This window comes from Convolutriloba macropyga, chromosome 2, assembly GCF_964194025.1.
Source record: "Convolutriloba macropyga chromosome 2, txConMacr16.3, whole genome shotgun sequence".
Classification (NCBI taxonomy): domain Eukaryota; kingdom Metazoa; phylum Xenacoelomorpha; order Acoela; family Convolutidae; genus Convolutriloba; species Convolutriloba macropyga.
In genome coordinates this window covers 52,941,713-52,958,640 of record NC_134469.1, presented here as the reverse complement: position 1 = coordinate 52,958,640, position 16,928 = coordinate 52,941,713, and the positions used below count along the sequence as shown (strand labels likewise).

The 16,928-nt window shown below is 37.6% G+C and overlaps 1 protein-coding gene across 2 annotated transcripts in view; it reads right to left on the bottom strand.

Annotated features, from left to right (window-relative positions):
• LOC142358763 (ileal sodium/bile acid cotransporter-like) overlaps positions 1 to 16,523 on the bottom strand; it is a 40,845-nt gene extending 24,322 nt beyond the window's left edge. For both annotated transcript variants that reach the window (XM_075410338.1, XM_075410339.1), the window contains exons 1-2: positions 15,849 to 16,523; positions 12,273 to 12,511 (exon numbers count right to left, since the gene is read on the bottom strand). In XM_075410338.1, the coding sequence (XP_075266453.1) occupies positions 12,273 to 12,511; positions 15,849 to 16,158 (549 nt within the window). In that variant the 5' untranslated portion in view covers positions 16,159 to 16,523. The remainder of the gene's footprint in view (positions 1 to 12,272; positions 12,512 to 15,848) is intronic.
• Positions 16,524 to 16,928: the final 405 nt, after the last annotated feature.

Below are 16,928 nucleotides of genomic sequence, written 5' to 3'. Positions count from 1 at the left end.
AATTGAACAATCGTAAGAATTTAGCTCCCTTGGAACTAGTGACGTTGGTAATAGCTAATTCATGAGAGGCGTCAAGGTATTCATTATATTGATTCGAAAAGTGTGAAGTGCCAATCGGTATGTTCTGATGTTAGCAAGTATTGCTTGAAAAATATTGCTAAGAACAAGACTATGTTGATTCATTTGTTCTCTAACGTATAAGTATTGGATGCAGTTTCTCCTATGGTGTACGTTTTGTCGCAACGCCTTAAATTGACCTTCAGCAAGTTCCCAGTTCCTGTTTTTTTTTTATTTCGTTCTGGGTTTCTTTGATGGCTTTCAGTTCATCTGATACAGAGTTTTTCATTGTTTTGGATTGTTATTTGTTCATTGTGATCGGTTAGGCATTGAAGATTAGCCATTGCTTGTCTGATACTTGTCTGGTTTCTATCCACTCTTCTGTCTCATCCTCCAAACACTGGTTTGATGAATCATGGTATTTTGAGGCTTGTTCCTATTCGAATTCCGAGCAGTGCAGTGGCTGCTTCTGCGGCAGCCGCACCACTTCTTCATATTTGCAGTGTTGTAGAAGTTTGACGGTTTGCTCTGAGTAATGTGTTCATTTCCAATTTGAGGTTTACGCTGTGTTGGGCCTGTTAGTTTTCTATCAATGTTTGTTGCGCTATACAGTGGAGGCCTGCTGTCGAGTCAGTCATACATGTGAAGTTTAGTGGGCATTAATACTTTTCTGAAGTCTACATTTTGTGTATCGCCTTCGTCAGTTTGACCAGTTTGTCTTCCACATTTTTGTTGTATATTGGGTAGAGGACCAGGATTTCAATTTTCACAACTTCTTCAGTCAGTAGAATTTTTTAATGAAGGTCGAATAATACTCCATCTTCTGTTGCCACTGATGGCTGGTTTGTTTTCATCAAGGGTAAAAGTTGTAATCCAATTACGATAGGGAGCATTTTGGTAACTGGCTTCTTTCTTGAAATTGAATTCGAGTTTTTGGGCGACTGATTTTGATGTTGAAAGTTGCAGAAAATGATTTGGGCTGTCTTTTTCCTTTTAATGTAGATTTTTTTAGTGTTTTCATTGGTTGGTGACATATGTAATATGTGTGTATAATAAAGAATTGATGCTTAATTGCTGTTGGTTGTCATCTTAGTTTTCTATCATTATTTGTTGCGCTATCCAGTGGAGGCCCGCTGTCGAGTCAGTCATACATGTGAAGTTTAGTGGGCATTAATATTTTTCTGAAGTCTACATTTTGTGTATCGCCTTCGTCAGTTTGACAAGTTTGTCTTCCACACTTTTGTTGTATATTGGGTAGAGGACCAGGATTTCAATTTTCACAATTTCTTCAGTCAGTAGAATTTTTTAATGAAGGTTGAATAATACTCCATCTTTTGTTGCCACTGATGGCTGGTTTGTTTTCATCAAGGGTAAAAGTTGTAATCCAATTACGATAGGGAGCATTTTGGTAACTGGCTTCTTTCGTGAAACTGAATTCGAGTTTTTGGGCGACTGATTTTGATGTAGAAAGTTGCAGAAAATGATTTGGGCTGTCTTTTTCCTTTTAATGTAGATTTTTTTTTAGTGTTTTCATTGGTTGGTGACATATGTAATGTGTGTCTATAATAAAGAATTGATGCTTAATTGCTGTTGGTTGCTATCTTAATTTTCTATCATTGTTTGCTGCGCTATCCAGTGGAGGCCTGCTGTCGAGTCAGTCATACATGTGAATTTTAGTGGGCATTAATAATTTTCTGAAGTCTACATTTTGTGTATCGCCTTCGTCAGTTTGACCAGTTTGTCTTCCACACTTTTGTTGTATATTGGGTAGAGGACCAGGATTTCAATTTTCACAAATTGTTCAGTCAGTAGAATTTTTCGATGAAGGTTGAATAATACTCCATCTTTTGTCGCCATTGATGGCTGGTTTGTTTTCATCAAGGGTGAAAGTTGTAATCCAATTACGATAGGGAGCATTTTGGTAACTGGCTTCTTTCGTGAAACTGAATTCAAGTCTTTGGGCAATTGATTTTGATGTAGAAAGTTGCGGAAAACTTTCTACATCAATTTTGATGTAAAAAGTTGCGGAAAACTTTCTACAGATTTGGGCTGTCTTTTTCCTTTTAATGTAGATTTTTTTAGTGTTTTCATTGGTTGGTGACATGTAATTTGTGTGTATAATAAAAAATTGATGCTTAATTGCTATTGGTTGTCATATTCGAAGCCAAAGGTTAGGTGAAGGTTGCCGTTGATCTCCGGCGGTGAAGTGTTAGCGAAACATTTCTTCGTTTGTTTTGAAGCACTGGATCAAGGTCCGCTAGTTCTGTGTTTGATACTCTTTGAGGAAGGGTTGAAGATGTTCGTGTTTTCGTGTTGGACAATAACACTATTGCTATCGTTTTTTCGATTTGTTATATTTTGCCTCTTATGAAGAAGCGCTCATTGTTCTCGTCGGAGCTCGGTAGTTGGACATCATTGCTTAAGGTTGTATTGTTTTGGTAAATATCGTTGATCGAATTGATCTGGTATAAGGTTTCGGCTTTGAAGTCCAATATTGGGGGCGTTTAGATGGGGCTATTAGCGTCATCAGATGATTCAAACGAAGTCAGTGAGACTCTGGTTTCCCGACTGTGAGCTTGTTGCTTGTGAGTCTGCAATGCTCTCCTCGTGATCAGTTTCTGTTGTATCAAATATCAGATTTAGGTCTGGGAAGTAGTCAAGTGAGAAGTGATTACTTCTACCTCTTCGTCACGAATAATGCAGCTTTGTCAAAAGCTGGTTCATCTGTCATATGAAATTGTTTTGTGGGTCTTCGAAAGAAAAATTAGCTGTTTAAATGTTTTGAATGAGTGCTGTTTAAATGAGTTGAAGGAAACTGACTAGATATCTGGTGTTGTTATGGGTAGCTGCAAATTGTGTTTGTTAATTTGGTGCCTGACTTGAATGTCGATCAACTGTGGTTCTCTTCTGGTATGGTGGGATCTGCTTCAGAAATTCTGGGTTCTACGTGTTCAAGATCTTCTACTTGGTATTGTGGTGTCACAGGTCGAAGTCTCATTCGATGAATACGTTGCGTGTAATTTGTGTTGGTTTTGCGTACAATGTAGTTTGCATTCGTGAGCAACTTTTCTACTCTGTAAAATGGGATCCACCTGCTTTGCTTTTTATTAATCACTGCTACTTGTGTTGAGCTTTTTGGGTCAAGGATTAAGCAGTATGATTTAGGTTTTAGTGGTGTAGCGTTTGCTTTTCTGTCCTAGTACTTTTTGTATTTCAAAGAAGACGATATGAGGTTGTCTTTAACGCTAGAAAAGGTTCGTAGTTTTGTCTTGTAGTTCTTAAATGCAATCGCATTTTGGATGAGAATCCCATAGTTTTGTGTTTTGAAATCTCAGTTCCTTCCAAAGGGTTTATCGGTGTTCTGCCTTGAAAGACGTCAGATGGCGTGCAAACAAGAGATGGTGAGAATGTTATGTTGGGTACGAAAACTGCAATGTCAACATATCTGTGCCAGTGCGAGAGAATGTACGTGTAAGGAGAAGGCTGCATCTCTGCTACCAGATCTCTAAGTAAGAGGTCTGCCGGGATGTTTTATAGTGACGATTCTGGTTGTAATGGAGGTTTCAGTGCAAATATTGGTGCTGGTTTTGTTTGCAAGCATGTGAGACACTTTCTGATATGTTCTGTTAGGCGTTCAGTGAGATCGGGAAGTGAAATCGTTTTTTGAACTCTGCTATTGTCAGTGAGATTCCTTTGTGCCCACTCCTAACACTGTTGTGAATTCTGTAGAGTACTTCCTTCTGTGAGTGCGACGGGACGCAATATTGTTTAATAAATTGGTTTCCAGTGTGTTTATAGAACTTCGATGAATGACGCCTTCTGTTATTGCTACCCTTGGGAACTGCTTGAGATTCTTTTTCAGGCCATTGAATAGATATTGTCCTGTAGTCGGTGAACCTCTTTCAAACCAGAATAGAACCCGTTTGATATATTCGTCTTGTTAATCGGCACGCGGGTGGTCTAAAGGTCGACTGATTTTGATGTAGAAAGTTGCAGAAAATGATTTGGGCTGTCTTTTTCCTTTTAATGTAGATTTTTTAAGTGTTTTCATTGGTTGGTGACATATGTAATGTGTCTATAATAAAGAATTGATGCTTAATTGCTGTTGGTTGCCATCTTAATTTTCTATCATTGTTTGTTGCGCTATCCAGTGGAAGCCTGCTGTCGAGTCAGTCATACATGTGAAGTTTAGTGGGCATTAATATTTTTCTGAAGTCTACATTTTGTGTATCGCCTTTGTCAGTTTGACCAGTTTGTCTTCCACACTTTTGTTGTATATTGGGTAGAGGACCAGGATTTCAATTTTCACAATTTCTTCAGTCAGTAGAATTTTTTAATGAAGGTTGAATAATACTCCATCTTTTGTTGCCACTGATGGCTGGTTTGTTTTCATCAAGGGTAAAAGTTGTAATCCAATTACGATAGGGAGCATTTTGGTAACTGGCTTCTTTCGTGAAACTGAATTTGAGTTTTTGGGCGACTGATTTTGATGTAGAAAGTTGCAGAAAATGATTTGGGCTGTCTTTTTCCTTTTAATGTAGATTTTTTTAAGTTTTTTCATTGGTTGGTGACATATGTAATGTGTGTCTATAATAAAGAATTGATGCTTAATTGCTGTTGGTTGCCATCTTAATTTTCTATCATTGTTTGTTGCGCTATCCAGTGGAGGCCTGCTGTCGAGTCAGTTATACATGTAAATTTTAGTGGGCATTAAAAAAGTTTTCTGAAGTCTACATTTTGTGTATCGCCTTTGTCAGTTTGACCAGTTTGTCTTCCACACTTTTGTTGTATATTGGGTAGAGGACCAGGATTTCAATTTTCACAAATTGTTCAGTCAGTAGAATTTTTCGATGAAGGTTGAATAATACTCCATCTTTTGTCGCCATTGATGGCTGGTTTGTTTTCATCAAGGGTGAAAGTTGTAATCCAATTACGATAGGGAGCATTTTGGTAACTGGCTTCTTTCGTAAAACTGAATTCAAGTCTTTGGGCAATTGATTTTGATGTAGAAAGTTGCGGAAAACTTTCTACGTCAATTTTGATGTAGAAAGTTGCGGAAAACTTTCTACAGATTTGGGCTGTCTTTTTCCTTTTAATGTAGATTTTTTTAGTGTTTTCATTGGTTGGTGACATATGTAATGTGTGTGTATAATAAAGAATTGATGCTTAATTGCTATTTGTTGTCATATTCGAAGCCAAAGGTTAGGTGAAGGTTGCCGTTGATCTCCGGCGGTGAAGTGTTAGCGAAACATTTCTTCGTTTGTTTTGAAGCACTGGATCAAGGTCCGCTAGTTCTGTGTTTGATACTCTTTGAGGAAGGGTTGAAGATGTTCGTGTTTTCGTGTTGGACAATAACACTATTGCTATCGTTTTTTCGATTTGTTATATTTTGCCTCGTATGAAGAAGCGCTCATTGTTCTCGTCGGAGCTCAGTAGTTGGACATCATTGCTTAAGGTGGTATTGTTTTGGTAAATATCGTTGATCGAGTTGATCTGGTATAAGGTTTCGGCTTTGAAGTCCAATATTGGGGGCGTTTAGATGGGGCTATTAGCGTCATCAGATGATTCAAACGAAGTCAGTGAGACTGTGGTTTCCCGACTGTGAGCTAGTTGCTTGTGAGTCTGCAATGCTCTCCTCGTGATCAGTTTCTGTTGTATCAAATATCAGATTTAGGTCTGGGAAGTAGTCAAGTGAGAAGTGATTACTTCTACCTCTTCTTCGTTTTCTTTTTCTGGGGGTTGCAAGAGGTTATATAGCGAGTTTTATTGGGCCAATGCCAGATGATCGTTTCTGTGAAGATTGTATCGTCAATTGGAGCCAAAATGGGTATCAGATGGTAAGAAGTTTGAGCGTTTTGGGAAGACGTAATCTCCTGTATCAATTGATTCTGGTGTTTCCTGCGTATTTAAGCTGGGAACTGAACCTTCCACGAATAATGCAGCTTTGTCAAAAGCTGGTTCATGTGTCATATGAAATTGTTTTGTGGGTCTTCGGAAGAAAAATTAGCTGTTTAAATGTTTTGAATGAGTGCTGTTTAAATGAGTTGAAGGAAACTGACGAGATATCTGGTGTTGTTATGGGTAGCTGCAAATTGTGTTTGTTAATTTGGTGCCTGACTTGAATGTCGAACAACTGTGGTTCTCTTCTGGTATGGTGGGATCTGCTTCAGAAATTCTGGGTTCTACGTGTTCAAGATCTTCTACTTGGTATTGTGGTGTCACAGGTCGAAGTCTCATTCGATGAATACGTTGCGTGTAATTTGTGTTGGTTTTGCGTACAATGTAGTTTGCATTCGTGAGCAACTTTTCTACTCTGTAAAATGGGATCCACCTGCTTTGCTTTTTATTAATCACTGCTACTTGTGTTGAGCTTTTTGGGTCAAGGATTAAGCAGTATGATTTAGGTTTTAGTGGTGTAGCGTTTGCTTTTCTGTCATAGTACTTTTTGTATTTCAAAGAAGACGATATGAGGTTGTCTTTAACGCTAGAAAAGGTTCGTAGTTTTGTCTTGTAGTTCTTAAATGCAATCGCATTTTGGATGAGAATCCCATAGTTTTGTGTTTTGAAATCTCAGTTCCTTCCAAAGGGTTTATCGGTGTTCTGCCTTGAAAGACGTCAGATGGCGTGCAAACAAGAGATGGTGAGAATGTTATGTTGGGTACGAAAACTGCAATGTCAACGTATCTGTGCCAGTGCGAGAGAATGTACGTGTAAGGAGAAGGCTGCATCTCTGCTACCAGATCTCTAAGTAAGAGGTCTGCCGGGATGTTTTATAGTGACGATTCTGGTTGTAATGGAGGTTTCAGTGCAAATATTGGTGCTGGTTTTGTTTGCAAGCATGTGAGACACTTTCTGATATGTTCTGTTAGGCGTTCAGTGAGATCGGGAAGTGAAATCGTTTTTTGAACTCTGCTATTGTCAGTGAGATTCCTTTGTGCCCACTCCTATCACTGTTGTGAATTCTGTAGAGTACTTCCTTCTGTGAGTGCGACGGGACGCAATATTGTTTAATAAATTGGTTTCCAGTGTGTTTATAGACCTTCGATGAATGACGCCTTCTGTTATTGCTACCCTTGGGAACTGCTTGAGATACTTTTTCAGGCCATTGAATAGATATTGTCCTGTAGTCGGTGAACCTCTTTCAAACCAGAACAGAACCCGTTTGATATATTCGTCTTGTTAATCGGCACGCACGTGGTCTAAAGGTCCATGCGCACGAGTGATGAATTCATTCAATGGGTTTTGTTCATGCATGCCGTTTATTTGTTGCATTGCAGTTGCAAGAATTTGCGGTGAAATGTCGGTTCGAACATTTTAGTATCTTCTCCGTTGGTTTATTTACTCTGAGGTAAGTATTTTTTCATAGTTTTTGGGGTATCGTCATCTTCTGAGCTGCTCATATAACTGATTGAGTTGTCCGGTGTATCTGCTGGTGTCTTCATTTTGATTTCGTGCATCGGTAAACGTGAGTGGATGCTTAGCTTGAGCTTCTCTTTCGAGTTTGTGTATTATGGAAAGATAATCCGCTGCTAAATTATCTTTTCCGGTATATGTCCCAGTACGATGTCGAAGCTGAGTATGTGATTGAGAGCATTCCAAAGTGTTGGCGGTATGATTTGTGTTTGAAAGAATCTGGTCAGTGATCTGTTGTCTGTTAATATAAGGACAGGTTTTTTGCTTCCCCATATAATATTGGCAATGGTGTCTAGGTCAAAGTGAACTGCAGGGAATTTTTCGCATATATCGAAAGTTTTGGGTGCAAAAATTCTAGATCCAAAAATGAAGGGTGCGTAAACTCTCAACTCTGGATGATCTCTATTTGTTGTGTGGTCTTCTATCATGCGTACGTATGCGGCTGCGTAAAAGATGCGTCGGCTATTATTACTTACTGCTGGTCAACTTTGGGTATTCTGAGTGGAAGGTTCCAGGCTGTCCTTAGTTCATTTTTCAGCTTCTCTAGCATTGCGGTGTTCTTCTTTTATCACGAAAATTGTGTTTTTCTTTAGTAGACAATAGAACGGTAGAAGACTTGTTAAAGATTTTGACGCATGAGAGAGCTAAAGATGCAGACGCTTCTGCTTATATCTTTGGCCAGTCTTTGGAAAGCATATGTTCTTGATGCGAAGTTGAAGGCCAGTAACTGTACTGATTGCTCATCTGCCATTGGTGTAGAGTAATAGCCATGGCTGCTATCCATTTTGCAGAAGAGTTTCTTACCGGCTAAGTGGGTGCCCGCATCTGCTAGTATAGCTATCAGAAAGTTGTTTTTGTTGTAGTCGTTTCTAATGATGGTTTATTTTTCTGAGATCTACTTATATTCTGAGCTTCCCGTTTGGCTTGCGTTTAGCAAATATTGGAGAAGAGTAGCGGCTTAATGGGAGCGTTGTTATGTTGTTATAACTCCGTATCGTTGGAGAAGTGCTAGTTCAATTAACAAATCGTCTTTGAGATGGAATGAAGTTCTTTGAGTTTTGGAGTATACAGGTCTGTTTGTGTCTGGTGTCAATTTGACTGAGAATTTGTGAGTGTAGCCAATGTCAAGGCGTTGCCTTGTGAATATGTCATTGAATTCTACTAGAAGCTGTTCTGTTCTTTCTTTGTCATTGTCAGAGAGCACGCTGTCGCTCAACTTAAACGAGTTTAGAAAACTATTCCTGCCTTCGTGTTTCAAGAGTGGTTGAATTTCTTCTAATGAATTTGACGATTTGGTCATATATGCGTTTTTCAAGTGCAATCTTTTTAGATGTTTTGGGATTGGTTTCTGGGATCGGAAACTAGAATCAGTTTTCGTGTTTTATTCTGTGATTTATTTCGCCTTTTGCTGTTCTTTCTATAGATTTTCCTATTTGTTTTATTGTTTTCTTTGGGTCGCTTGATTGGAAAGGAAAAGTTTCGGCTCAATTGGTGTCAGGTGCGAGCTTGCTTTTGTGATAAATGCAAATATTGTCACTGGAGAATCTTGTCTAATGTGAAGCGGATTTTCTGTTGTATTGATATTAAGTAGGTTGGTAGTTTGGTTCTCTGTAAGTTTGTCAAGCGTGATTGTTAGACCAATGCCAAGTTTTTCAAACTTTACATAGGCTCTACTGGTCCAATTGGTTCCTGTATCAGATTCCTCTGATGGGATTAGTTCCAGAGAATTTTGTTCTCCAGGTGAGAGCTTTAAGTTGTTTTGGTTTTTAGCATGATCTTTTTCCGGCTGTTGAGACGTTTTTGTTTGTTGTTGCCTTTTATGTGCATAAGGTTGAGCTGAAAAGTGAGTTCTGGTGTTTGAAGTAGTCTGTTGTGGGCATCAATGATAATTTCATTCTCGTCAAAGAAGGGAAAGCCAAGAAGGACAGCGGAAAGTGTTTCAAACACCATGAACTGTTCCTCAAATTGTAAATGACCAATTTCGAATGTCATTTGGACTGTGAATAAAATAGGTGATTGATGTAGGACATTTGTAGAAACGTTCATTTCAGGATTTGTTTTTTTCTGGTTTTTGTAAGAGAGTTCTGCTTATTTTATGAAAATGTTTTTTTTGACCTGGCGGTGCTCAATGCTCCAGTGTCTGCTACTTCTTTTCTTATCAATGTTTCGAATTGCAGAGGTATTATAAATACATTTTCGCTATAGTTTGTTTTGCAATCGGGAATATGTTGTAGAAGAACATGCAGGTTATTCAGTTTTTTGACTGCTGATTAAATGGCATATTTCCATCGCGGTATGCTCGTTGACGTTCTGGACAATCACGTGCAGTGTGCTCATTGCTAGCACATGTTCTGCAAATTGTTCTCGATGGCGTGGGATACCTACATTACTTCAGTCGTTTGGAAGTTTGACCTCTCTCTCGAATAATTTGAGCGATCGCTATGAAAGATTCCAGGTTAACGTCTTCCGCAGTTGTAGTTGATACTTTTTCCTCGGCCATTTTGGTTTCCTTTATATTGGTATGTTTGTCTGTTGTAATTATAGCCCCTGTAGTTACTTCCACCTCTGTAGCGAGGGTACTGAGTACTCTCCACGCGCTGATGCCGTTGCTGTGCTAGTTGCATTGATGCTATTCCTGCCGCCAATATGCTATCTATGCCTTGGGCTACTGCGAGGTTTCCTGATGCGTTTAATGTATTGAATTAGGTGGTATATTGTGATTCGGATTTTATCTGATCAATTTCGGACTCGGTTTTTGATGATTTTGCACATTTCGTTTACTGTGATGTTGTCATTCTCTTCCAGCAACATTTTCTTGTACATGCCTTGTATGAATTGTTCTCTTATTCTTCTTGTTCTTTCTTCTGTGCGGTCTATGAGCTGCAGGGTCGCCAACGATTGTTGGCGAGGCGCTGCAGATCTGTGAGGAAGTCATCTGGTTGCTCCTTCACCGGATCCAACTTTCTTGATTGCAGGTTGAGCTCGAAGTTTCTTCTTTGGTCTGCCCCAGCATATCGGTTGCGTAGTTGTTTAAGAGTCTTCTAGGTCGTTTCTTGTGTTTTTGGCGAGTCGAAGGTAATACTGGAAAATACGAGTGCATTACGGGCTAATTGTAGGTGGAGATATTGTGCACGTTGGTGATTGGCTGCAAGAATTATAGATACGTCATGCTTGCACTCAGTAGTCCTTAAGTTCGGGCCAGTTGTCATTTGACAGTCCGGAGAATCTTTTCAGATGTACGTGAGTTGGACTTTCGTCTGCCATTTTGTTTTAATCAGTTTGTTAGTGAAGTGTTTTCGTGGAACGATCAATTTTTGAGCTTCTCCAATTTAGCTATGTCAGAGTATGCAGTTTAGACTGTTTGGTTGGTCTTTTTTGTTCTTCTCTTTAAGTTTTTGACTTACTTTTCTACTGACTGTTTTGTCGTTGAAGAATACGAACGGTTTTCTAGGTTGATAGCCTCCCAAGAGTGTCATAGAAGTATTGTTGTAACTTGCGTGGTTTTATCTCTTTTCTAGCAAATAAATAGGTTGATTGCTCATATAATTTTGAATGGGTAAGGTTGTTATGTGCTTGTAGTGTTGTTAATTTCTTGAGTTCTGTAATTTTGAAAGAAATTGTAAAGTTCTGAGTTCTTTGTAATACGGATCCGTTTGATGTCTGTTTGATTGTCTTCTTGTGAGATAAAATAAAGGCTAATTCCAGTAATTGTTTTTCTGATGATTCGAAGATTTTAAGTTTTTCCGTTAATGGCTTATTCATTGAGTTGCGAATTATGTCCTCTTTGTAGCAGAAGTAAGCGTTCAATAACTCTGTCGCCATATGATAGCTTTTTTGCTTAGTTTTTATCTTTTAGAAGCTGCAATGTAGGTACTAGTGCCAAGTTCTATATTGTATGAAGACTGAGTTATCGTTGCAATTTCCTTTCTAATAACGGCTTCTGTTTGCGGGTTTTTGCTTAGTGCTATTCGGAGCGCGGTTCCGGTAAAACGCTCTTTTTCTTCTAAAAGTTTTTCAATTATTCAAGTAACCAACTGAACTGTAGTGAGCAGAATAGTCTGATTGAATTTCAAGATAATAAATTCGTGCTGTATAGATTCACAAAAGTCATTTTCAACAAATCAAAATTCAGCATTGTCATAATAGGTCATTCGTGTGCTCTAATAGTACCCAATTTTGTGTTTTGAATTCATCAAAGCACAGTTAATGGTTTGTATGAATTGGACACTGTTTCTTTTAAAAACAATTTCAGTGAGTTTTTATTTTTGTTTCTTAGTCTCATTAATTACTGCTTACATTGGCTCTCAAATGAAACGTAATATAAGCTATGTAATTTTTCAATTAATAAAGGTTTTAACTACTTTTTCACACCTTGTTTGCACCAATTATCAGTGATGTTTTTAGTCTGCAAGTTTTTGTGTTATTTCTTAATTTCTTGAATTACAGTTCGCATCTTTGCTAATGAGGCAGTAGTTAATGGTTTGAGTTCAGAGTTATTGTTTTTCATGACTTTCTTATCGTTTTGGTCCCAACATTGACAATCGTCATCGGTTTCTAATGAGGCATAAATGTTTTTAGTCTGCAAGTTTTTGTGTTATTTCTTAATTTCTTGAATTACAGTTCGCATCTTTGCTAATGAGGCAGTAGTTAATGGTTTGAGTTCAGAGTTATTGTTTTTCATGACTTTCTTATCGTTTTGGTCCCAACATTGACAATCGTCATCGGTTTCTAATGAGGCATAAATTTGTATAGTTAATGGTTTAATTAATAGTTAGTGTTTTTCATGACTTCGAAGTTCTTACCGGAGGTAACAGGATGAACTGGCAAAAGGCTGCAGTGGCCAATATGAAAGGCTTGCTGATAATAAATCTCAAGTCGCCTACTTCTATCTCTGTGCCAAACGCCAAGTTGAACAGACAGACCATGGTAAAGACATAAGGCACGAAGAATGTGTCTATTTTGTTAGTCTTCCGCAGCACTTCAATTAACACCTCGACGGCATCGATTTCGTCCTGTTCGCTGCATGTCAGAGTTTCAACACCTGTTAAAAAATAGAATTGCAACCTGGATATATTTCATCCCAATATCATGAGGTATTTTGAAATAATCCGGTTAAAACAATTTCGACGTTTCTGTTTTGATTTCGTTGGGCCCCGACCTTTCATAAAATTTTAAGTAATGTATCTCTAGAATCCGTTTTCTGGAAACGATGTACAAACTAGATGCCGAAAATTTTTTTGTCTTAATCAGTTTTGAGGAAAATTATCTTGAAAAAAAATTGTCTGATATTCAGCTGTCATTAGCTTTTTTCTAATTCAATTTGTAATTTTTTGAAAGTGTGAAACTTTAATAATTGTCGTTATCTTAGTGAGGCAAACTTATCAAAATTAAGAATTTCATTTAATTGTTTCACAATTTTTTTCTTCAGCTTTTTTAAAATCTTTATTGAGAGCGGTGATGTGTTTTATGAGGCTAATTTTTGGTCTCTTACTTGTTTCTGTCAACTGAAAATTAGTATTCGTTTTATGGGGGCTTTTCAACTGGACTATCTTCAAAATTAATGCATGCAAAATGTCAATGTAAGCTGATGTATTCCTAGTTGACAGGCCGGTTGGCGTGCGGATTTCATCCCACAGCGCGTGACAGGCTTCGCCGTGGATAAGGATCCTGAATTTTTCAAGTTACGTGTCCTTGATTTTTTTTAATTAGTTCTAGTCAGTGTGGAAACCTGAGGCTACATTACCAGGGAATTAACAATGTTAGGAGGGGAATGTACAAAGAGAGTGTATGCTTTTGTCGTCCAGTTGAAAGGAAGTACACTGACGTCGGTTTAATTCGTCGTCCTGTTGGTCGGCCCAGCTTCATATCTTTTTTTTGCGTTTTTTGCAAGACTAACTTAAACTTATGAGTGGACCTGAAATGAAGATACATGCTAATTTGGGCATTTTTTTGTGTAATTGATTACGGTCTTTTCTTAATGTCCCATCTTCTTTAACATTTGAAGTTTTTCAGCGACCATTGCACCAGTACTTTTGACTTCTCGTGTTGATGACCAATGTTAATGAATTAGCAAAAAATATATCCTTGCCCTGCACCTTTATCTTGCTTTTTTTATTCTAGTTGTAATGATTCATTCGGTTTGCTTGAAATCACCGTTTTGTTATAAGAAGTTGTCTTTTATTTGGTTGTTACGCACTGTTTAGTTTAGAGGTTTCCAAGGAGAGTTCCAAAATTTTCAAGAGTTCCAAAGGAAAAGAAAGTTTCAAGTGCTAGAGAGAGTTTTATCAATTGAATTCTACGATGGTTCGGTTCTCTGGTGTTCTGCTCTTCACTAGTTCCGTAGATCTGTAACTCGGGGTGTAATACTCCATCGTAAATTTTCATCTCTAGCGAGTCCATATCCGGCTTACACGTTTCTTGGTGTTCTTTAAATACATACGAATATTGACAACTTCTCTATCAGTATAATAAATTCAACTAGTGCTTTAATTCTTGACAACATTAACCAATTATACAAGTTTAGCTTCAAGAAGAGTTTTATAAGGTAAATCTTCGAACAGTTTAAGTACTTACTATGTATACTTGATATACTAAGTTCCTACGTATACAATAGTTATGTTGTCATCCGACTGTTATTGGCAAACATAATCAAAATAGGGACTGTTGTGGTACTAGGAAATAAGAATCAAATATGACCTTGACGCTAATTAATTAAGAACTAAGTTAAAGCAACTATTCAAAGAATATCACGTGTGAATGAGGGGATTGAAATAAGCCCTTGACACCATTAATTTATTTATCTTGATAATCTCCGCGAAAGCTTTCACGGTCATTTAATTGCAAAAATACATTGTTTATCAAGGCCTATTTTTATGTTGCATTTTTTGGATGAGTTCTGCTCTAAACTTCTCCAGTTTAAATTTCATATCAACATAACTTTTGGAGCTTTTAAAAAAACCTTTTATTTTAAATAAATTGCTGAGCTTTGTAGTTGCCTATGGTGTTTTCTTGAGGTCTATTGAGGTCTTCATCTTAATAAGTTCTTGCTTGATTTTTGGCTTAGTCGCTCTTAACAATTTTGTTCTGTTCACAAATCTGTTCTGATGATGTTGAATAGTTTTTTTTCCAGAAATTAGGTGACAGGTTTATGTTTCCCGATTTTCACTGTAAATTTATTCGCTTAAGAACACAAGCTTTAATTTTTGTTCTGACATCATATATGAAGCTAAAATCTGTGTTTCCGGTCGTTCTGCCGTAAGTGGTTTCTTGGAAAGAATACGTACTGGAGGCTGATACGTTATTTGATATCATCAGAGCTCACTGTTATCCGATTACAGATTTCGTTTGGATCAGCAGTGAAAAAACTTTGCTGAAATTCTATTTCTGTCAGCCTAACTTTGTGAAAAACGAATTTCGGCTGGCTGCTAATTTAAACAGTTTAAGTCAAAGATAACGAAAATTTTCTGAAAAGCCGATGATGGCTTTGCAGATTTAGTATCCCTAGTGATGAGCGGATTCCAATCTTGCAAGATGATTCAAAACTTGCAAGAAGCTTGCAAGTAGTATGCATTCCCTTCCAAGATTGCTTGCAAGATTCTAGCAAGATTTTGAATTCTTCGATCACTAGGGATATCTCAATTTTGTTGGATCTGTTGCTATAAGTTAACGGTTTATGTGTAGGTTCTTACGATATTCATTCTCGTGCAACTAAATAGTTTGTTTACATTTCATCATTAACAACTGCTGTTTGTGTTTGTGAAACCTCTTTAGACCACAGAATTCCTGTGAGTCGTTTTCGTGTTTTTGCTATTCCGTTGTCCAGATACGCGAAGGTTTAGCATAAACGGCAAGGCTGACATGAACACAACCTTCTGTATTACGCACTAGAAATTGATCGGCTAGTATTTTTGTTCTGCATTGTTTTTAATTTCCTCGCCTCTGCAACAATTATTTCGAAATAATTTTTTCAGCATACTCAGTTAAAACACGCGCTTGCGCTCATTGGATTAGATAATTATAGTTGTGATTTTGTAAATGACTCTGCTTCATTGCTTTTTCTTGTTGATCTAACGCAAGTGCATTTTTGGGAGAAGTTTGTTTTTTTTTCATTAATGTCTACAAGGCGTTAATGTCAACGAGACAGTATCATTAGACAGCGTATGTCTCTAATTGTTCATGTGTCGGTGTTACTTACCTTTGAAAGCATTTCTGAATGAAGTGCGATAGTTAGCTTTATAGTGCTGACCCTTTTCAATGGGATTGCATCATATAAAAGAGCATCTTTCAGTATCAATACTCATTGGCTATTGATGAGTAAAACTCCTGTAATTTTGATAATCTAGATGCAAAAAAGGGGGTTAGTTTAAAACTTCTCATACCTAGTTTTCGCCCTGTCACTTGAAAACGAGCGCCCTCTCTCGACTGTGAAAGCTTCTCCATCCTCACCACCTTGCCATTCTGTTGGGAGCATCTTACTTCGCTTGATAATCCACCGGGAGACCGGCTAACACTAAATTGCACTGTTTCATCTTCCTTAATGGCAGAGGGTCTGGAGGTGTTTTCTGGCACTAAATAAGTAAATTGAAGACCTGACGGGTCGTTAGTAGCTGAAACTCTCACCAATAACTTGAAGAGTGGTATCAAAAGAATGCACCATGCTGACGAAGAGTTTCTCAACACTGTTTGCATCGTTTTAGAAGGATAGACTTAATGGAAAATTATTAACTTGTGCTTATTAACTAAATTGGAAAACGCAAACTACTTTTCGGTTGAATGATTAAAAATGGACTTAAAATTCCAACAACACATGTTTGCAGTTTTCAACTACATTAGAATTGCTAGCATGTCAATCAGTGGATAAAATACACAAATGGTTGGTCCTTTGCAATATTGATATTACAACACTTGTAATACTAACTTTTTCCAATTCACTAATTCGTCAATTTTGCACATTGTCGCCGTGAACATGTCGATGGCCACTGGTATGCAGAACACGCCAAAACTCTTAGACGTGTTTGGTTTTTCCGGTAGGCTCTATGGCGCAACAACAGAGTTATGTACAATATATGTTGTTATGTAGGTTTAGGTTTTCGCGCTATTTCAACCAGCCTGTATCATTAATTCAAAGGTAATTGCTTGATCGGTGTTTATTTATGTTGTGCTTTCTTTGTAAAAATTTTTGCATATTAATTTCTCGGAGCTTGTTTTTTAGGTAAGCTGACGCTGTTGTTATATATAATGATGCCAAACTAAATTAATCGATTAATTCTGTTAATGTACCTTATGTTCCAAATTTGGGACAGTTTGGGATTATCACTTTGTAAAAGCCTCACTAAATACGGCTCTTTAATTTAGCTTAAGAAAAACGTGCAAATTTGTTTTGTTAATTGATGTGCAAATTTACAAGTGGTGAGATGTCAATTTAATTTAATGACTGACGTTAAAGTGGCGAGTCTGTA